Source organism: Pungitius pungitius, chromosome 15, assembly GCF_949316345.1.
Source record: "Pungitius pungitius chromosome 15, fPunPun2.1, whole genome shotgun sequence".
NCBI lineage: Eukaryota > Metazoa > Chordata > Actinopteri > Perciformes > Gasterosteidae > Pungitius > Pungitius pungitius.
In genome coordinates this window covers 6,624,280-6,647,318 of record NC_084914.1, presented here as the reverse complement: position 1 = coordinate 6,647,318, position 23,039 = coordinate 6,624,280, and the positions used below count along the sequence as shown (strand labels likewise).

At 44.2% G+C, this 23,039-nt stretch overlaps 1 protein-coding gene across 2 annotated transcripts; it reads left to right on the top strand.

Annotated features, from left to right (window-relative positions):
• Positions 1–413: 413 nt before the first annotated feature.
• On the top strand, positions 414–22,777 carry zfyve9a (zinc finger, FYVE domain containing 9a). 2 transcript variants are annotated; one of them, XM_037457811.2, is made up of 19 exons: positions 414–655; positions 6,291–6,399; positions 6,450–6,557; positions 7,651–9,065; positions 10,326–10,425; positions 10,851–11,027; positions 11,181–11,347; positions 12,098–12,212; positions 12,575–12,697; positions 12,959–13,114; positions 13,929–14,153; positions 15,628–15,710; positions 15,908–16,012; positions 17,442–17,592; positions 17,683–17,763; positions 18,548–18,710; positions 18,933–19,038; positions 19,332–19,508; positions 19,687–22,777. In XM_037457811.2, the coding sequence occupies exons 3-19, from the start codon at positions 6,488–6,490 to the stop codon at positions 19,846–19,848; spliced, it is 3,576 nt and encodes a 1,191-aa protein (XP_037313708.2). In that variant the 5' UTR covers positions 414–655; positions 6,291–6,399; positions 6,450–6,487; the 3' UTR covers positions 19,849–22,777. The 2 variants fall into 2 exon arrangements, with proteins under 2 accessions (XP_037313708.2, XP_037313707.2); XM_037457810.2 differs by having other exon boundaries at positions 12,098–12,233.
• Positions 22,778–23,039: the final 262 nt, after the last annotated feature.

Here is a 23,039-nt window from a genome sequence, read left to right as displayed (position 1 = left end):
GTGATTGAATTATTACTATGACTACTTTTTTGAAGTACTTTGATTTCATGTTACTTCACTTTCAAGCGTGTTAGAAGCAGATGTTTTTTGAGCTTCCACCATGCTTTCACATTGATGCATTAGGAAAAACAATCCAATAATTGAATATACAACAAATCACAAATTGTTGCATCATATGCATTTTTCCACCAAGTTAGAAGAGCACACAACATATTCACACGCAATGTGCGTATATGTATATATTATTTTCAAATGTATTTAAAATATAACTCAATGTGTATTATAGTATAGCTTTTACTTCAATAAACCACCCAAATACATTTTCTAAAGCTGTTCAATGCTTCGTGTAGTCGTACATTTAAAATTGGGGCCTTTATTTTGGTATATACAACCGGAAGCTGTTTGTGTCCATTCTGGTGTACTTGTTGGTTCTCCCTATTTTTTCCCTATATTGAACCCTGGGGGAGGGATCCTTGAGTGCTGTCGCACAACTACGGTCGACTACAGGCTGTACTTTACGATTCGTGCCGTTCGAGTTAGTGCAGTGGATGTTCTACACGAAGAGACTCAAAAATAGCCCTAAAAGGCGATTAAGTATGACGGATACCGACGGAGGGGCTCTGCGGGACTGTACGTAAAGATGAGGACGCATCCGGTGAGTAACTGAATCTGTTTTCACATGTCTGTTGCTGCTCTAACGTTACAACCCGCCATTTCAACGGCAGCTGTCACATCACCTGAACCCAAAGTCGGTGGGGAACGTGTGACCCCCCCCCCCCATTTCTTTATTTATTTTTTCTTAATCACGGTCCTTTTCAAGCTAGCGTAACGAAACGGTGGCGTCACGGTAACACTATCTGACGCTCAATTACACAACACGTCAACACGGTCTATGCTTAACGTTCACCAGAAGGAGAAATAAAACGCCAGCGGTGCGGCGGAAGGTTACCGTTAACGCGCTCTGAAGTGACCGCGAGAGGCTTTTAGCCTACCCCGGGGTGGGGGGGGACTCCGTGACGAACAACCTACAAAAAGTGGCACGTTAGCCGCACAGCCCACCGACTCGGTGACGGTGTGAGCGTCCGCCGGAGCAGCGAGTCGCCGCCGCCGCCGCTCGGCGCACGACTTCCCGCTGCAGCCGTTCCTGGCGGCTCCCTCTCCCGGTACACCCCGTTGGCGTGCGGCGGTGTCGTTTGGGCTCCACGTTTATTTTCCAATTATGACCCTATTTAAGTGTTTTTGGAAACTTCCTTGTGGCCTTTTCGGCGTGAGGGGGCGTTGCGTTCAGGCTAGCAGCCCCCGGCTAATACAACTAACGCCAACTATTGAGTTATCGACACGAGCTGTTGTGTCGTGATTTAGCAGCTGTAGCAGAAATAACCCGCCACGTTTTAATAACACCGGGTAGGGTCTCTCTTTCTCTCTCTCTCTCCCCCCCAGTCTACCCGTGACTAATACCCACTATCCGAGGCTGTGTTTGGCCTGTAGGCAAGCAGCCACACTGCCACTTTATGGTTGCATAATTTAAACTAACGGTCATCCGTCTGGCTCTCCAGAGTTGGTTTGTTGGGCCCGTCTCTCCTGTTTGTTTTCATGACCCATGGTGGTGAAGCTCTGGAGATGGATTTACCAAAGACCGAGTGGGCCCTCCCCGGTGCCACCTTCAACCGTAATCACCAGTGAGGAATAAATAAAAATAGAAGAGCAACACATTGGAAGAATTAATGTATCAGGGGAAACTTAATAATGACGCCAGTAATAGTCTGGGTGTCACTGGCTAGGACTTTTGTATTTTTTTTTTTCATTTGAAAGACTGATCCAACATGCAGAGACCATTTAGATGTGGGTGACAGTCCGCTCTAAGAAAGTCTCTTCCCAAGGAGGCCAGCCTACTCTTGTAGTTCTTCTTCCTGTCCTGTGACTGTTAAACGTAGATCAAACCATATGGGAGAAGAGAAGAAGAAGAAGATAATAGCTTTTGACACCTGTCGTGAAGCGGAGGAGCTCTTTGTAATGGGAGAACAGCTCCTCTCTTTATTTATCGCTTCTTTCAAATCTCAACAGAGTTAACATTTCAACCTCTCCCGTCAAAGAAATCCTCTTTTTATTCCTTTTTTATATTATTGAGTAGAGAGAAACCCTTTTGCAGAGTGCAGGTAATGTGTTTTCCTGTAATTTCATAGATCCATAATAACACTGAGTGAATGGAATAACAAATGTCCTTCCAGGGGAAGGTAGGCCAACTCCCAGACATGACTAAAAGTGTCACATAATGATGTGTCCCTCAGTCATGCAATCATGTTGTTAGAAAGTGATGTCAGTCCATTCTTAAAAAGAGGAAACGATCGTTTGAGGTTTCCTGCACTCGCCCCGAGTAGACGGCGTCCGTGACATGTCTGTGTGTGAGGTATGGATGGATGTAATAACGCTTGTTTATCAGGATGTGAGCTTGCGGCCCTGGGAAAAAGAAGAATGGTACAAGATGTAGTCTGTTTTCTTGGAGAATTATTTCGAGAGAACGTCACTTTATCAAGGAGAACTTTCCAAATAGGAGGATTTGTACTTCCAGTGACTCGTACAGCAATCGTTTGGAGCATGGCTGTCTCTGTATTGATTTATTTTTCCTCATGCAGTCTACATGACGTCAAACATTAATACTCTTGCTTATTAAAAAGCAAAGCAATTCTTACTTTTGAAGCTGGAATTGAAAAATATTTTGTCTTTTACCCCCAAAAATTCCTGTAATAAAGAGTCAATGCTCTATTTAACTATCTTGCTGTTCGCAGATGTGTGCAACACAAACCCCTTCTTTTTAAAACCATACCGAGCCTGGTCTTCTATATGGAACAACTCTTAGCAAACAAATAACTGCGACCGATGAAGTCAGCCTCACTCTTAAGTGCTGTCTGGAGGACACTCCAGAAAATAAGGGGCACGTTGATGTCGCAAATGTTTCCTAAAACATGGAAATGAGTTGGCACTTTTGCACCTTCAGTTCCATCGCCTCAAAGTCAATGCGTTTTTAATCTTGCTGAAAACCCCCCCCCCAAGTGTCATAAAAGTTTGTTTTCCAGCAAGTTTTTACTTTCAAAGAGGTTTGTTTAGGGAACAAGTTGATTTGTGAGGATTTCAAGGTACGTCTGTACCCCGATGCATCAAATCCACCAAATGTTGGCGGTTTGCTGAGATTTTCTATTTGTAAAATGTATGCACTACATTTTGAGTGTGAAAGTTTATTCCAAATCTTGGCACCAGTATGTGGAACATGAGAGTAAATGAGATGATCGTTTGCATCAAGGATTTCATGACACCAATTTCTCCTACCGTTAAAATGTGCGCGTTAAAAAGGTTCCGCCGCCTTAAAGGACCACAGCACATTTATAAACCCTGAATGTGCACCCCCATGCAGGAGAATGCACATTTCACAAAATGAGGTTTGTCAATCAAAGGAACGACAAATCCGAACCAAATGAACATGCCCATATAAATACTACGTAAGCACACTGTCAGTGGAGGAGGTGACTGCAGGAAACTGAGCCTGGATCCGACAGCGACGACTTAATGAACTGCTGCACGGGTCCAGTTTGTCCGAGCTTTCTCGCTGTTTATGCCCGCGTCTTATTTCATTTGGGATCCATGCCAGGATGTCCAGTCGGGTGTGGTTTATTGCGTTAAGTCGTCTGTTAGGCCATTTCATTATTAGCATGTCTGGCTTACACCGGAGGCCCGAGCCCGGCTGCACTGATACAGGAGCGGCTTCCGTTTGCTTGTTTCTGAAAGTAGAGACCCCTTCACGTGTTAAACACTTTTTACCCTTACACACTGTTTTTAGTTGTTTAGATCGTCCCCTTTTTCCTGCATGCTTTTTATTATCATTGTTTTGACACATTAAGATGTATACAATGAGATGGGCCCACATTTCCGAACTATAATACCATAGGTTTTAGGTGTGGAGCCCAATATTTTATAAGAAAGTATTTTTGTAGCGTTGTAGAAGCGCAAGGGGTTTGCGCACATAGTATGAGGCTATATTATGGTCACCAAGTGTGTACAGCTGCACTGGACACACTTACATTTTGAGTTGATAATAGCGCAGGAGCAAAAGTCCCAAAGTAGTAATAACACCATCCTCGGGGGGTAATGGGTCATAATGGGTCGGTCTGGTCCAAAGTGGTGGATCTGGGGTTCGCTTCTAACATTGACTAAAAATAGGCAACCTTTTTTGATCTCTCTAGTTCCAATGTTTCACATTATGAATATGGTTGGCTTAGCTATTTGTCAGATTCCCAAGAACTTTTAAGACCGTATCATGGGCTCCTTTAAATAATATAAGAGGTCTTTAAAATCATTTACAGGTCAGTTAGTGTAATCATCAGAATCTGGATAGTCTGGCTTTGCTTCAGGCTACACTGCATGTGATGGCTTTGGTTTAGAGGAGTTGGAGCACGTATGAACACGGCGTGATATTAATCGCATGTGGCTGCAGGACCGATTTTCTTTTACTCCTACAGAATCTCTGACTGGCATACTTTTGCATGCATGCATGTATGTCTCCTTTTTAAAAAAAAAAAAAAAAAAAGAAATTACATTTCTAAAAATACAAGTCTTTCACGCACTTTGACTAAAGATGCATTATTCAATGGCGCCTCTGCAGAGTAATTAAATCTTAATCAGGGATGGCCTGCTGTCCTTGTGGAGACGTGTCTGTTTTCATGTGCACTGTAGCATTTCAGGTTCTTACAGGACGGGACAATTTCCGAAGTCAAGTATTCCGTATGGACTTCCCTGCTGAACTAATAGGTGCTGAGCAGCAGTTACAACCTGTTTTTAAGATCAGGTTAATCCTGATTAAAAAAAATAAAATGTTGATGTCTATTTTGCGGGGCAGCCTGATGGTAAAACCGCATATGGTGCTGGCCCTGGATTGAGACATTACACGTCTCCTCATTTCTGCCCCTTCGCTTTCTGTTTTTCCTCTTGCCATTAGCTTGTTAATGGCGGCATAAAATGCCCTGGAAAAACTATTTATTCAGGCTAAAATCTTGTTTTGTTGGTTCCTGTGTGAGAACCACCAGATACCAAAACGTTGGGATTTTATTTAATAACTGTTTCACAGAAATATAATCAAAGATGTCTATCTTATATAAACGTGTCATTACGGACTTGTATTCAACGTTTTCACTGGTTTAGAATGGTTTATTCATAGATTGTACCTGAAGACAGTTGTGCTGTTGAGGTAGATAAAAACAAAAGTTAACGTCATGAAGTATTTACTAAAATGTCAGTTGGTCTTCGAAGCGGTGACGTCATTGAGTGGTGACGAGTTCTTGTGCCTCTTCTGAGTCATCGTACTCCATCTGGACTGTGCAGGCCTAAAGGTTTGTAAAGTTAATTAACGTGCCGTTGCTTTGTCAATATTCTTAATTTGAAACCTGACCCGTGGTACACATGATATTTGTAGCCTCCCGTCTTGCGCCTGTGTGGTTCGGCGCCGACATGAAGTTCGTCATCTCACCTTAAACAAAGCAAAAAAAATGTGCCAACTCTTCTGCTTTCTCCAAAGGAAAATATCTGCTTTCTGGCCGCCCTGAATGACCCTGAAGTTCAGCCTGGCGGTTACTTGGCGTTTGCAGCCCAATATACACAACACGCGCATTCCTCACACACAAACACACCCCACACATGCATCCTCTTTCCAAGGTCTTCGCATCACTAAGCACAGATTGGGCCGGTTATCTCAAAGAGGATTTGAGGCTTTAGTCGTTTTCCATGGATGTCTCTGATGGCCTCGTCAAGCGTGGATGGATGATGGTTCAGTCTGCATCATAATGTGTGCAGTACACACCGTAAGCCCCATGTGCTGCATTTTCAAGTGAGGCATGGTGTTGTTCATAAGACACCTGCATTTTCTAAGAATTTGCTCTAATTCATTATTACTATGATGGGTGAAGACATTGACACATGTGTACTGATTGTAAAGCCCTCTGAGGCTATTTTGGGCTATACAAAATTTACATTAAGCTGTGTGATGCAGTATTTTTTATTTCCACATAAACATGTATCGAACAGTCCAAAACAAAAGAAAGGGCATACAGCTCTCTTGTGAAGCTGGAAATCATTAAACGTTTGTCATTTGAGCTTAAAGATTCTTTCTGCCCATGGCAGGATTTACTGTTTTTTAGTATCTAAACTTTCATACACCGTGGGAGTCTTTTTGACCTGCTGTCACCAGAGGCCCCACAGGCGGAGAAGCAGCTCGTTTACTGATCGGGGTTCCCCTTGTGTGTCAGGTGTGGGCGCTGGGCGCTTGCCAGACTGGGTGAAGTGAGAACGGAGAAGGGAAACCTGCTGAGAAAGAGAACCCACCACCCGGGACTGCTGGGGAGGACCTCTGTGCAGGTGAGGACTGGGTCGTCTGCATATTAAGGACCCGTTCTCTGTGTGACCAGGTTCACACGACCGTCTGCAGGGGGGAGCTTCCTGACCCATGGAGAATTACTTCCAGGCCGAGGCCTTTAACCTGGATAAGGTGCTGGATGAGTTTGAGCAGAACGAAGGTGAGGCAATACATTTAAAAAAAAAAGAGAAAAAAAAAGGGATCAGCCGGAGACGGTGAGAAACAATGAGTCATTGTGCTAGAAAAAGGACAGAAGCGGTGAATCAGTGAGTAAACGAGCGAGGTTTGTTACGATCAGCCACCGCCCAATGACTTTGGGGAACATGTGCAGTTAGCTATTGAGGGCGTGCAGAGAGGGAATAGGACTAATTGGATTATCAATTTCCCTTGGGCTTGTTTGAAACTAAGTGGTACAAGAAAATTGTGTGTGTATTCGTATTCATATTCTCTGGACACTTACTGCTGATAAAATGGGCGTTGACAGAGATATTTATGGCTCTCGTAAAGTAAACGCACATTACAGAGCGGTGTATGTGCAGACTCTCACCGTTCCAGTACAAATAGGCTGCCTTCTTCCTGATTCATGCCTGGTGACCCCACAGAATAACCGGTCTTCCACACAGCATATTTGATCGCACTATGAGTGCAGGGTGTATTTTGGCTGTGAGTAATTTTCTGTGTGTCCTCTGCCAGAGATTCCAGCGTGTGTGTGTGTGTGTGTGTTAGAGAGAGCTTGGCATGGATTCCAGTGAAGGGAGGAGACACTACTGTGTGAGAGTCCTTTTGAATATATATATATATATAAATTTCTGCTTGTATTACTCTGCATTCATGTGTCAGCATGACTGATGGCGCCCAGCGGGGGGCCGAGTCACTTGGCCCACTTTCAGAATTTCACATTCCATCCACACACTAATTTCCTATTCCATGCCAACCTCATTTCTTAATTTGTCTCCTGGTTTCTCCCTTCCATTTTTAGGCTCCTTTGATAACCTGAGCGTGTATGATTTTGTATTAGTTTCCTTAAAACAGTTCATTTGTGGCTTTCCTCGCTTTTGTAAATAAATAAACGGCAGGGCATCCAAAAATTAGGGTGAATTTTGTATGGATCAAATTCTACACAAAGTGCAGCAAAGCTACAAACATATTTAGGACAGACCCCACTTCAACTCTCCACATAAAGGCAAAGGTCATGTCATGCACGGCCACTTGAGCTGTAATAACGGTCTGCTCCCCTCACTTCTCTCTGCCAGATGAGACTGAAGATCTTTCCGATGCCAAGTGGACCCAGATCCTTGCCCCGCCGGCCCACCTGCTCTCTCTGAATCCCGCCCTGGCCCACGCAGACCTCAGCCCGCAGGAGAGTCCTCTGCCCTTCAAAACTCTCCCGGACCCGTTGTCCAGCGCCTCCCCTAAGCGGCATCCCGGTGCCGAACTGCCATCCTGGGTGGAGGAGAGGCCGGCAGACGTCCACAGCCCGCCCTTACTCCAGCCCAACATCGGCAAGCTGGTGGGCACGGACGACCACTCGCCGCCCCCGGTGACGGCCCGCGCTGCTGTGCAGAATGGCTGCCCCGCCAGCCCTCAGCTCGGCGGGCCCGGCGAGGAGGCCCGTTCTCCTTCGGTCGACCAGGAGGCGAAGCCTCATCGGGTGGAGAGAGCTCCCTCAGCGGGGGGACGAAGCTCCGCTGTCAATTGCACTCACTTTACCTTCGAGGTTGTGTTGGGGCACGAAGAGGAGACCCCGTCTCTGAAAATTCATCCCGACGTGCAACTGACGACACCAACCGGGGGGGATGTTACAGAGGGGGCCAGCGCTGATGTTTTCCACCGAAATTGTATAGAGAAAAAAACTGAACACTTAGAAGAGGAGCAGGTAGAATGCCTCTTGAATAGGGGGAGGGATATCCAGGTTTGTTGTGAGGTGAATGGATTATCTCCTCCTTACAGGGTCGGAGGGGCAGAGATTGAGAGGACATGTACTCCAGAGGGACAGCTTGACCAACTGTTCAAAATATCAAGCCTTCCCAATGGCTTGGAGCAGGAGAGCAGTAACCATTCCAAACTTAAGGAGACAGAGGAGGAAGAGGAGGGTTTTTCTCCCTCTCCCGTCCCCTCGAAGGAGGATTCTGTCACCGAAGAGAAAGAAATGGAGGAAAGCAAGCAAGAGAGTGGCGACGCAGCAAGAGGAGGAGCAGCGTCGGGTAGCGCCCATCCCAAACCCCACAACAACCGGCTGCAGCCCGTCAGCGTCCCGTACGGAGGGGCGAGACCAAAGCAGCCGGTCAGCCTCAAGCTCCAGATCCCACAGCCGCTGTCGGGGCAGGTCCAGAATCAGCTCGGGCCACCGGCCACCAGCAGGAACAAAAACCAGGAGAACCAGTGTCGGAGAAGCACGGCCTCCGAAACTACGGCCAACGGCGCTGAGCAGAGTGCCGGCGGGGTGAACGGGGACGGCGCCGTCCACTCCCCTCCCCCAATGCCCCCGGAGAGCCCGGACAACGACGCCCAGGCGGGCCAACACGGCGCTCTCTGCAGGAAGCCCGTCAGCTCCCTGGGGGAGGTGGCCCCTCTGTGGGTGCCGGACTCCCAGGCTCCCGTCTGCATGAAATGTGATGTCAGGTTTACCTTCACCAAGCGGAGGCACCACTGCAGGGCCTGCGGCAAGGTCAGTGGAGTCCTTTTATTTAAGGAATAAAACACTATTTGGTACATTCTGAAGTCATCCATAAAAGCAATGTATGTGTCAAACATGTCCTCACCATAGCAGTTTGAGTTGTCTACATAGGTGGATGCAGTGCATCCATTGGATGTTTATTGCATTTCAGATTAAGGGCCATGACTTTGAAAACACTTGCCCAAAAACGTGCTTGCTGTTACTGGGCTGTCATCATTATTGCTTTATCCACCTGCTTGTTTTCCAAAATGTGAAAAGACATTCTGGGAATTACCAAACAATATTGTCCTTTTTTCAAAGTGGATTTAGAGGAAAGCAAGACTGTACTTAAGATTCCCTGATAGCATTGTATTGTGTGACAGAATGTAGGTTTCTTTCTTTTACATACACATTTTTCTTTGTCCGACAAACACATTCAGTTGAATATGACCAATAACAAAGCTTGCTTAAAGAAATAACTATGCAAATTAAATGAAGACAAATGTTTCCTAGTGATTTCTCTCTTTATTCACTTTTTTTTTCACAGTTTGCCTTAACAAAGGGCAAAATCTATGCGGGCAATGAGAAAAGCACAAGAAATGTAATACATTTTCTTTTTAAAAGCATCACAGGTATATTCCACTCAGGGAATATTATTAAAAGAGCTTGGGGAAGGAGGTAAATCAAATGACATACTTCAATGAATAAGTTCCTTTTTTTTGTGTGTGCGCTGGCAGCTCTCTGGGATTTTGGCGGCTCTTAAAGTAAAGATGTGGTTGCTGACACTGCACTGGAATGTCTCAGGACTGCCACTTAATTTCCCATGGTGGTAAACAGACCCTCTCTCTGACACTTGAGCGGGGAGTAGCTGGCACTGCAGTAATACCGACACCACCAGCGGGGCCACAAACAACAGACGCAGTGGGATCCTCCGTGCACCCATCACCAGACTGGTAGACCCACAAACCAGTTTGTGATGGTGCTTGTAGGATTTGAATGGTACTGGGTAATGAGGTGCAATAAATGGAAAGTGGGCCGTGCACAGCTGGTGCTCATTGACGCCCGGGCAGAGTACAGGAAATCCATAACCATAAAATGGTCCATTTGCAGCACAATTGCAGTAAATCCCAACTGATTTTCAACTCTTTCCATTTTATAAAAAGGGAAATCCAGTTTAGTAAAATAATTTGCAGGACTGTTTCTCGGTTTTCTCAACCTTTTCTAAGTTCTATGTGTTACTAATCTTTTTCTTTGTGCACATGCTTTTTTAAGGTGTTCTGTACGTCGTGCTGCAGCCTGAAGTGCAGGCTTGAGTACATGGACAGGAAGGAGGCTCGCGTCTGTGTCACATGTCATTCGGCTCTGACAAGTGGTGAGCATCAAGTACACCGTTACGTCTGTCCAACTTGCATGTTGCATATCATCATATATATATATATATATATATATAATCAGTCATAATGTGAGTAATTTTGAGATGTTAGAATTACAGTAAAGCTGAACTTGAGTGTGACTGGTTGTTAAGCACTTTTTTATTTCATATATATATAATATATGAGTGCTTTGATTATGGCATAAATATGAAGCGTAATACTGTATTAGGACAATAATGCATACAGTATTGGTTATGAGTTTATATATTGGGCTTTTATTTTTTACAATCACCCATTCCAAGCAAATAACTGTTTGTGTTGGATTTAATATATTGCCAAATTTTTTGGCAATATATTATATTTTTACACACACACACACACACACACAGGCATTTTCTCCAATGGTGTTGTCTGTCTCTCTCAGCTCAATCATGGCAAACGCCGGCCGCTGGAAGCAACCAGAGCCCCAACCCAAACAACCCAGCGGAGTACTGCTCCACCATCCCCCCCCTGCAGCAGGCCCAGGCCTCCGGGGTGCTCAGCTCCCCTCCTCCTACGGTCATGGTGCCGGTGGGAGTTCTGAAACCGTCCGGCAACGAGGGTACAACCTTTAGAGAGAATAAAAAGCGTCTCACCTTGTTGTTGCCTTTCTTTCCTCACTGATTTTTTATAAAAGTGCTTGTTCTGATAAAAGGTCGCTTGCATAACATTTTGACATATAATGGTGCTTCTCTGGTTCTCTCACCTTTTTTAGCCACCTTGACCCGGGAGCAGAGGAGGGTGTGGTTTGCTGATGGGCTGCTACCCAACGGAGACACAGCAAACGAGTCCCCTAAACCCCCGACCTCCGGCTCAGCGCCCTCACAGTCGCTGGCTATCTCCATGTATTCAAACAAATCCTCCACTTCTGAATCCTCAGAGGTAGGCTCGGCATGAAGAAAATAAAAAAAAAAAACATTCACCCACCGTTAATGCTATTACGAGAGCTTATTATGGGTGTATTAGCTACTCTGAAGCCACAAAGAATTCTTTCTGTGGGATTCTTGGTGATTTGCTGGCCGGATCACAGACTGCAGTGAGTTTAAAAAAATACATTCCTTGTTTGCTTAATCAGAATTAGAAATCCAAGTAGACTGAAACAAGTTTTTCTCCCAACACATGAAAGAGTAATTGGAATCTGGATTGTTTTCAGTGGTTATGCTCATTGGACTTGAATGCCACCTCTGAGGATCATTCATGATCTGTTAAACAAAGTAATTGTTGAAGTTTTGAAATGTGTCCATCTCCAATCACCAGGTGATGCTCTGCAAACAGAACTTGGTTACAAAATATGACTTATGACGTTATACTGGCATAAAGTTATTACTTTAATCATAATCTAACTACTGCAGGAATTGATCTAAAAGCATACTGCTGACTTTTCTGATACACATTTGTGTCAGAAAGTTTGCATTATGTAGCCAAGTGGTTCCTTAAAGTATAAAATAAGCTCATCAGACACACAAAACATGCTGTCAATTTGTAAGTTTCACTTATAGGACTCATTTTGCCTCGGCTTATTTAATCGTCACCTCGAAATTGTCCTAACTAATTGAATTCAATGAGAAGGTGTGTCCAAACCTTTGACTGGTACTGTACCTCTCGACGCGCACCCCCACCCCTCCTCTCCAGCTCCAGGCAGCCCATGCCACAACTGCGCCAGTGGGCAGTCCCGTGGGCAGCTCCCTCAGTCTGATCCCGGAGGACGGGCTCCCTCCCATCCTCATCTCCACCGGAGTCAAAGGAGGTACGGGAGGCCACATCACAGGTGCTTGCCCTCATCCTCACCATTCTGCTGCCTCCTCATTGCTTCTGACAGCTGCTGTTTTTGTGCTCGTTATGTGTGTATTTTTTTTTTTTTACATGTGTTCTGTATTCACGGCTCATGATTCGACCACTCATTGCAAACGGGGGGGGGGGGATTTGTTCATGGGAATGCAGATTTTCCCTCATCGAGGGCTGATCATCATTTCTTTCTATGACCTCACATGTGACTCGTTTTATCATCCTCGCTCTGCTGTGTGCGCTCTCGTCCTGTTCGTGCCATCAGTTTATCTAACTTTTACCTCTGTTCCTCCCTTATCTCCTTGTGCTCAACCCCACATGCAGACTACGCAGTGGAGGAGAAGCCGTCAGAGATCGTCCTCATGCAACAGCTGGAGGAGGAAAATCCAGACCCGCTGGTCTTTGTGCTTAACGCCAACCTGCTCGCCATGGTCAAGCTTGTCAACTGTGAGTATTTTAATAATGCAGGAAACTCTTTTTCATTTGAGAATTCATAATGGTTTAAGGAAAACTTAAACACATGTTTTACTATATTTATTTAAAATGTTTTTATTTAGTTTGTCTGAAATACTGAGTTAAGAAATAGAGAGATTTTTGCATGTCCTCACAGTGACTTTAGTTTGCCATTCTGGACTGTATGAAATGTGTCTTGCTATTTATCTCCTGTAAATGTGACTGACTAGTCCTCTTGTTTTCTCCACCCCACAGATGTAAACAGGAAGTGCTGGTACATGACGACTAAGGGCATGCACGCCGTCGGCCAGGCAGAGGTGGTCATTCTTCTCCAGTGTCTACCTGACGAGAAGACCATCCCGAAAGACATCTTCACCCACTTTGTTCAACTCTACCAGGAGGCCCTCAGCGGTAAGAACACAAGCAGAGGCTCCACCCCAATGAACCTATTCAACCTCCACCGTACGTGCTCACTAGTAGTGAATGTTCATACTAGCAGTGCTGTCAACAGGTGAGGCTTCCTGTCAAGTGTTGCCCAGTTAAAGGAACGGCTAACCTTAAAGTAATGTTCAGGGAAATGTTCATGCTCTACTTTTTTTTCCCATGGAAAGTGGCGCAGCCATTAGCATCCTGCTGTCAGGTCGGCTCCCTGCAGGCTCGACACCTCTCCAGCGCTTATTGTGCGTTTTTTTAACTCCGTATGCTGCGGTGCAAAATCGGCTAATAGTGGGTGACTTTGATGGCTCGCTCCCCTCAGGCTATTTCCTTTTTTATAGTCACACTGGGGCAGTTTCAGGCTGGAGCAACAGAGCCATATTGTGTGAGTCCTTTCTGATTAACTTGCTGCCTGTCAGGTCTCAGGAAGAAGTGCTGTCTCTAGCAAGTTGCAGCCACTGAGCTTTGTCGTGCCATTATTGGGTTATGTGGCATCTAAAGCAAGAGATTCCTCCTCCAGATAATTGGTAACATGAAGCCGTTCTGGTAACATCAGGCTGCAGGGGGAGCAGGCAAGATACCTTTTGTATTCACTGTTGAAGAACTTAAATCGGACTAAGTAATGGCCTTTAGCACCCTTATAATCCCAGGTAAATGCATATTTAGTTTCACCGGTTGGCACTAGTTTGTCATTCTTTCCCCCCATTTGTGTTCCTTTTCTATTCTGCTCTGCCTCCCCCTCCTTTATCACTAAGTAACCTCCCTTGACTTTTTGCCTCGTCTCTTAAAGGCAACGTGCTGGGCCACCTGAGTCACTCGTTCTTCGCGCAGAGCTTCCTAGGCAGTAAGGAGCACGGCGGGTTCCTCTACATCAGCCCCTCCTTCCAGTCGCTGCAGGACCTTCTGCTGCCCAACCCACCGTACCTCTTCGGCATCCTGGTACAGAAGTGGGAGACGCCCTGGGCCAAGGTCTTCCCCATCCGCCTCATGCTGCGGCTGGGCGCAGAGTACCGATGTGAGTACAGATGCCCTGTGGGGCTCATCGTGTATAGTGATGGGGGATTAAGTATTATTCAATTATTTCATATTATTTGAAAGGGTTGACACAGATTAAGTTCACATTTAAATGTCACCATCCATTTAAAACAAACCAAATTGTGTCGCAACTTTAAAATATAATCTTTATCTATATTGAGACACGCATTAACACGATTGTTCAATAAAAAATAAAAAAACTCCTGAATTTGGAAACGTTCAGATTACGAGACATCACAATCTCACCTTAACGTCCATCACTATAATAGGTATAGTTTTCAATCAAGCTTTAAAAAAAGGTGACTCATGGTTTCAGTTTGTATGAGGAAACATTCTAAACTAACCAACCTGTGCATCCAGAGTCTTTGTCGTCAGACTCAACCACAAAACTCGCTTGCCTTGCAGGCCACAACGGGATATGTGCACATCAACAGTGTGCTTCATTTGAAGTGAATCAGACGGGGGAGACATAGGGCTGGTATAATGTGACCGGCAAACTGATGGGGGGGGGGGGGGAAGAAGACACTTTTCTGTCACATGTTGGAACCGAACATCACAGTTCGATTTGAAGAAAGGGAAAGCAAAGGGTGCAAGTGCCCTCTAACGTAAAATATTAAGATCCAGCTTGATCCAGCGAGCTTAGTACGTCAATTGTCAGATGAAACTCGTAGACCTCAAACCGGCTGTTCTCATACATTTCTCACAGCTTTTCACATGGACCAGTAAGTCTTGTGATTTATTTATTTTTTATCTCCACCAAATCCCCTTTTCTCACAACCAGGCCTCCTAGCACGAAGCCTGGCTCTGCTAAGCCTCTTTCCTGCCGCCAGCCAGCTTGGATAGATAACTTTGATAAAAAGCCACATACAGTCATTGCTCTTAAACACAAGATGCTGCCATCACCATGAATTCAGTCCCCCTCACAGTCAGTGTAGCTCTTTTTACCCTGAGCAATGACCAGCAGGAGCTCGGGTTGCTCGTCAGCGCTTGGATCCCCGCTGAACTGCAGATTGAGGTTGAGATGGATTTCTTTTTTTTCTTTTTTTCTTTTTTTATTGCTAATGAGATCTAATTTCCAGCTGTTTGCTGAGATAAGGTTAAAAATAGTCATATAAGGCGCTTTGGTTGCTTGAGGAAAAAGATAAACGGCATTCTTTTTTTTTTTTTTTTGTGAATTAGTGTTTCTCCAAAGTTCAATGTATTTTGTAGCTCATTTGTATTTTTGAGTGAACAGGACAAAAAATGTAGGAATCACAAGCTATGCAATTTATGCCTACATGAACACTGAATCTAACTAATCTAATAAGTAAATCTAAACATCCCTTTCTGTGACCACACCATCGTGTTGCTGGGGAACTGACTGACACCCGATGGCCTTGACTTTAGAAAGATAACACGTGTTTGTATCAGTTCTCCTGTGGATTAGTCCTCAACTGAATTGCTTTGTTTTGTAGTTTACCCGTGTCCGCTGTTCAGTGTTCGCTTCAGGAAACCCCTCTTTGGAGAGACCGGCCACACCATCATGAACCTGCTCGCAGTAAGTTGCCTTCTATTTGGCAATGTTTATTTTCAAGGTTGAAGCGCCTTCATTTATGCATTTAATAAATATTAGCTTCAAATACGTTTTTCACTTCCTTGTACTCAAACGTGAGTGTAATCCATGTTAGAGTCCTTCCCAGAATATTTATGTAAATTGAGGTTTTTTGGCCTGCATCTTTTTTTCCTCCGTCTCAGGACTTCCGTAACTACCAGTACACGCTCCCGGTGGTGAAAGGTCTCGTGGTGGACATGGAGGTGAAGAAGACCAGCATTAAGATCCCCAGTAATCGGTACAATGAGGTGAGTGTCCCACGTCTGGTCCCCATGACAACTAAACACACCCCCATCCGATGCTTCTTTCTGTAATAAGTACTAATTGTTTCCATGGTATGAATGCACTTTTACTCGTATTGCCCACTGCTCTCTACAGCCAACAAGAATTTAGCTCCACAACCCTATGTTATTATGAGTAATGTCGAACATAGAGGCTTCTCTTGTCCTAATCTTAACATCGCATTGTTTCTGAGATGAGAATCCACGAGGACAACGACAGAACCACATTGTGTGGCTGTCTTTATCTGATTATACGTTTTTTTTGTCTCACACTTTAATACAATCAAATGTGTGGTTACCAAAACTATCATGCATATACTGTATATTCTGCTTATTCAGATTGCTTCAGTTCACAATCAGAAAATGGATTTAATTGTTACTTAGCTTTTCAATTTAAGATGAAATCGCATATTTATACCTAATAAAAGTTTACCATATATATACATAAATAACCGAAGCCAGATGGATACAATGCAAAAATTAAAGGGATGCAGGGTAAGGGCGAAGGTCAAAATTATACCAGGAAACATTAACGGAGCCTCAACGGATTTCAAATTGAACTTGAGAGCTTCCTTTTACATTGGCATTGGAGTTTTATTGACAGCTTTTACATCAGTAAATCTTTTGGTTGTCAAAACTCTCTCCAAACCTTTCACTTCAAGACATGAGCAAACAGCCTTCCCCTCTCTCCTTGTGTCTGTTTTTTTTTCTTCTCAAAAGTAATAATTTTTCAAACAAAAAAAATGAAGCCCTCCAGCAGACTGATGACATCATTGGAGGAGGCTCCTATGAAGCTCCCTGATCAACACACACACACACATTCTCTCTGCGTAGGTGAGGTGTGACAATCCCTCCCGGGTCCCTGCAGCCGAACTTTCGGCGTGGGCTGCCGACGTGTTATAGGGCCGCTGCCTCCGAGGTGTGAATGAATGTTTGAGCAGAAGAAATGATACGCACAAAGGCCTATTTTTGGCAGGGAAGGAAAGTGGCGGTGGAGAGCGCGCGTGCTGCCGGTTGTAGCGTTTGGCGGCGGCTGCTGCTGCAGCAGATGGGAACCAGATAATGTAAAGTGGAGAGCGTTTCTCAACAGCTTGCAGGCGAGCCTTCAGCCCAGCAAGTGGTTAAAGCCCTCCAGACTTAGGATTTGGCAAAGGATGGCTTCAGAGGGAACGCAGGGGCAAGGGGTTTAGCTGAATTAAGCGGGATCTTTCAACTATTGATACCCACCCGCGTCGATGTCTTTCTTTGCAATCTGTCATCTCTACGCCGTTTAAATGCGGTCACCCACAAGCCCACCTCAAAAGGCTTAACCAGGCCGCCTTTGTTAAGCCCATTTTCCTCGGCTGGCGCTCCCAAACTGCATCTTATTAGACCTGGTTATTGTTTGTCTTTGCAGCTGATGAAGGCGATGAACAAGTCCAACGAACACGTGCTGGCCATGGGAGCGTGTTTCAACGACCGGGCCGACTCCCACCTGGTGTGCGTCCAGAACGATGATGGGAACTACCAGACGCAGGCCATCAGCATCCATCACCAGCCCCGCAAAGGTGCCTCCTTTAATTAAACAATTGAAAAGAAAAAAAACCTTGTGTAGTTGATCTTAGTTTATGATTATTCTTCCGTTCCTTTTTCTACAGTTACTGGCGCCTGCTTCTTTGTATTCAGTGGTGCTTTGAAAGTGTCGTCGGGCTTCTTGGCCAAAACCAGCATTGTGGAAGGTGAGAAATGTGACAAAAAGACATCTTGGCTAAAATATTGGTTTTGAATAATATTTGTGTGTGTAAAATATATATATATATATATATATATAAATTTGTATGGTCTCTATTGACACACACACATACAAAGCCCACATTGCAACAAATTCATGTATACTGCAGAAAGAGTTGGGCATACGAAATTAACTAACCAACTGTTAAAGATTTCATTCCTACTACGCACAATTCTGGGTGTGAGAGACTGATTCATGCTACTTACTTATTTAATTAATTTTCCAGATAATTAATACACTGGAGTTTCACTCAAAAATAGATTAACATCATTCAAAACGACTGCAAAAAAGGAGCGTTTTATTATTTCTGACAGCTGGCTACAAATAGGTTCTTTTGATTTCATCTATTATTGATGATTGATAAGGATTCAAGGGTCACTGAAGCTCAAGAAAACAGTACAAAGAGATATTCGACATACAACAACATGACCTGAAGGGGTTCTGAAGCAGAAGCGCTGACCTTTAGTTCCTGCTGGGTTTTTTCTTCATTTGCCTCCAACTGTCGAACTGGCGATCTCCAACTTTTAAAAAGCCTTCTGTGATGCTGTCTTTAACCCCGCTAGCGTGACTCCTCATGAAGTAAACTGATCTTCAACTGTAAAATCGTTGGTGTCCCTTAATTTTACGCGTAATTGTAGAGACCTGTTCTGTCAATCGGCTTACAGATGAATACACTATTTTGTTTCAGCTCTAATCAAGATGATGGGTCTTTAACTTTTCTCCACCCTTAGACGGTGTGATGATCCAGATCACAGCGGAGACCATGGACTCTCTACGTCAAGCCCTGAGGGACATGAAGGACTTCTCCATCACGTGTGGTAAAGCCGACCAGCAGGAGAACCAGGAGCTCGTCCACATCCAGTGGACCGAGGACGACCACGACTTCAACAAGGGGTGAGAAAGGATGATGGCGAGCCCTGTGTCTTTGTTGAATAAGTTTATTTATTCTTCAATGAATTAGGTTTTACCTTTTTTTTTCGCGTCGCAAATAAACCTGATTCTAAGACAGGAAATTAGATTTAGACCTGTTGAAACTTTCATGCCATACTATTGCTTTAGTTACTCATGTCATGTGCCTAAACCCGGTTGTTTTGTGTGTGTGTTCTGGTTATTTAGCGTCATTAGTCCCATCGATGGGAAGTCTATGGAGTCCATCATCAGTGTCAAGATCTTCCACGGCGCCGAGTTCAAAGCCAACGGCAAAGTCATCCGCTGGACCGAGGTACACAGTTGACCCTCGTAAAAAGACAACACCATGAGGGTGCAGGTTTGGTCTCTTAACTGGGACTAACAGCATTACTGAAACAAACCATTTAGTTTTCAAATTAGGAGGGGTCGGGTAAAAAAAAACAAAAAACAACTCTTGACATCATATGGAAATTATTTTTTTCTTCCTCAAACTTTCTGAATCATCCAATAAAACTTTGTAATTTGTTAATGCTTTTTTCAACTTGCATGTTGGAGGGGTTTGTGTTTTGTAAAAAGTAGTGATTTTCTATATACATTTTTGTTTAGGTGTTTTTCCTCCAGAGTGAAGATCAACCTAACGTCCTGAGCGACCCGGCCGACCACAGCCGGCTCACTGAGAACGTGGCGAGAGCTTTCTGCGTGGCGCTGTGTCCCCACCTGAAGCTGCTGAAGGAGGACGGCATGGCCAAACTGGGACTGAGGGTCACTCTGGACTCTGACCAGGTGGGACGCCTCAGATGTTAGAGATTGTCAAGTTCTTGCCAAAGGACGCACGAGACAACTCTTTCCGACTCCAACAAAGTGCTTAAACACTTTGCATAATGCAACGAGTGCAGTTTGTGATAATTAAGTGAGCAAGAAAGCCCTCTGAAATCCGCTGTTCTTTGCATCCTCGTCACAGGTGGGTTACCTGGCAGGGAGTAACGGGCAGCCTCTTCTGCCTCAGTACCTGAGCGACCTGGACAGCGCTCTGATCCCCGTCATCCACAGCGGAGTGTGTCAGCTCAGCGAGGGCCCGGTGGTCATGGAGCTGGTCTTCTACATCCTGGAGATCATCTCCTAGGAGTCTTCGGGGCGTCACATCCAAACATCATTTACTTTCTGATATTTCACTACAACTGTTTGCACTTCAAGCCTTGGGGGGGATGAAAGAAGAAGAGTTGGCATGCCAGGCGGGGTAGCCTTCTTTAAGTCCAACCTATGCATCCAGGGGCCGCCTGGGGCCGTGAGGAGGCTCTGAGCGGGGCCATCTGTGTGTTCTGTGTACCTGAACCCGGTTCGTCTAGTGTTCATTCAAGGTGCTCCGAGCAGGAATCGAACACCAGCGATCAAACTGTTCAGTGTGGCGTTACAGTGCCTATAAAAAGAAGTATCACCCCCCCCCCCCCCCCCCCCTCGGAAAGTATTTCATGTTTTACTGTCTGTGCAACATTGAAGTGGATTTAACGTCTGCAGCGCATGCAAAAACGTGTTTGCACAATAGGACACACCTAAACCATTTTCACACGGACTACTGGAGGGTTTTGTCTTGTCACCAAATGGTCCATCTGACCGAACACAGTGGTTTCCCCATGCTTTCCCCAATCAGCGGTTTTCTTTCATCTTTTTTTAAAAGGCGGATCATAAGGGTCCTTCAAACGGTAAGAACTAGACGGCTTCATACAACAAATGAAACCGTCGGCGAATAGTTAAGCAATCAAGTCTTTTATATTTTAAACGAACGATGTCCGTTGATTCAATGTTGTAAAACCATAAAACTTCCAGGGAGAATGAACCCTTTTCCCAGGTGTTGTGTACAGCCCACCCGTCACCCGCGTGTAACCATGGCAGCTGGGGCCCTCTGACCTCCGTGTAGCACAGATGCTCAAACAAGAGACTCGTATTCACCGCTGAGAAGTCTGGACCTTTTCTTCCTCGTTCAGATGGGGAGATGGAAGGTGCGTCTCGGTCATGTGGTCATTTCTTTCTCCTTTCTTCCTCTTTTGCACCACGGTGCTCAGTGCCTGCAGCAGCGAGCGGAAAAAAATGGAAGCTTTACGCGTCTCTCACCAGATGCTTCAGTTGATTCATTTCTTTTCTTTAGGCATAGTAACTTCTCTGTTTTAACTGCATCTGTAGCCTCCATAAGTCCCAGATGAAGACAGTATTACTGAAGGGACCGTCGTGACCTCCTCGGACTGACGCTCTGTGAAAACACGTTACAAAAAGCCTTTTCGTCCTGTGATGGACGCCGACTTAAAACAAAAAGGTTCCAATGCTTTATCAATAAACTTGATCTGTACATAAAGCTGAAGAGGGAAATCTTTTTAAATCTCATCCATCAACTCTTGTTGGAAAAGCCACTCCAGTTATATCAGAGAATAACTGTTGAAGATGTAAAGCTATATATATATATATAAACTGTATTGCAGAAGCAGTGCACTGGATTCCAAGCCATTAACGGGAGTGCAGGTGAGCGTCGGGTTGCCGCTTTGTTTCGAATGAACCTGGTTCTGAAAAAGGCAGAAAAGTTGACTGTAAAGATCCGGGGTTCCTGCAGAAAGGACAGTTTGACCGACCTGAAGCTGAATGTATTTCATCTCACATTTCCCTGCAACTATATTGTCCCTCCAAAGCCCTGAAATCATGAAGGTCCCGCCTGCTTTGGAACCCTGTTGATCAAAAAAAAAAAAGGCCTCATCCTCTTCAGTGCATCTGTAGACCGATCGCTGCAGCCCGTCTCTCCCTCTGCTCCAGACTGCTCTCCTTCAGCAATGTGGACCTGGGGATAAAAATAATTTAAAAAAAAAAAACATCCGAATGTATTCCTCCTGTTTCTGCTCAGATCTGTAAAATGTGTTTTTTTTTTTTTTTTTTTTTTTCATTTTCTGGCTAGACTAATCACCAAAAACCACCGTGTCAACACACTCTGTACAGTGATCCTCCTGCATTACGGCAACTTCTCCATCTGTAATCATGCAAATGTAAAAACCAGAAGTTGTTGACGCAGTGTGGCGACGCATTTTTATCGGTAAAAATCAATCTCGTCGTCGCAATTCTAAATCAGACAATCACATGAAACCCTGCGGACGATGCGTTCAGATTAGATCAATAGCTGTTTTGTATTTGTTACTCGATAGTATTTTAGGAGCCACTGTAGCAAAGTATTGGTAGATTCAAAATGTTCAGTAAAGACTGAATGAGAGGTCAAAGGTCAGCGGTTCTGGGTTTATTACTGTGATGAGACCAGAGTGGGTGTTTCTCAATCACTGTGTCTCCACTTTGTGACGTCCATCAACCGCCGCCGGCAGTTTGGTTTTTATAAATTAGCATTAATGAGGAGAGGCGAGGTTTCCTGTTATGTTTTTTTGGGGGGGGGCATTTTCTGAAGTGTGCAATATGTCCTGAATCCAAATGAAAAAGGTGCAATTTGTTTGAAAAAGTAGCAATTTAATTTTAATTTTTTTTGTATTGAGTTGTAAGATGTGATCTAAACTTAACACTGCATGCAAATAAGCTTTTTAACAATTATCTTTTAATTTTTGGATGAAACAAAGATTCTACTCGCTCAGTTCCATCATTGCTGTTCCGTTATATTATTTCCTTTTTTTTTTTTTAGTACATTCAAAACAGTTGGAAAAGCCCAAAACCCTGTCCTTTTTTCCCTTTCATGCCCCAAATGTCAAGAAAGGTGATCTTTATCAAAAATTGTAGAATATGTAAAATAAAATATATAGAAAATGAATGAGTAGTTTTTGCTTTTTATCTTGTTTTTAAAAAGTTGTATTCCTAAATTGTTTTATTTTTTTACTAAATGAAAAATGCTTGACAGCGGTGAAATACAATTTGAACTGGTAGATTTACAAGTGTAGCAGGCAAATTAAATCCAGAATTTAAAATAAGCCTTGATTCTGTTTTAGGGATTATTATTATTATAGATTATTCTGTAAATATGAAGTGTGACGGCATTAGTCTTTTGTGTGTTTTAACCAAATAAAATGATGGGTAACTCATTCAGGGCAATGTTTAAGCTAAACGGACGGTTGCATTGATCCATGATGTTGTATTGTCCATTCAGACATTCATTGATGTACTTTATTATTGCAACACTATTTTTAGTTATATTTCAAATGAGCTAAAACTGCATAGGTTATAATTGCAGAAAGTCATTTGTCACTTCAGGGCCGATCCCTCGCACAGCGGAGCAGACCTCCTCAGGAAGCCCTAAACCCAACAGGAAGTCGCTAAGCTTGCGTTTTATGACTGTTTTGACTG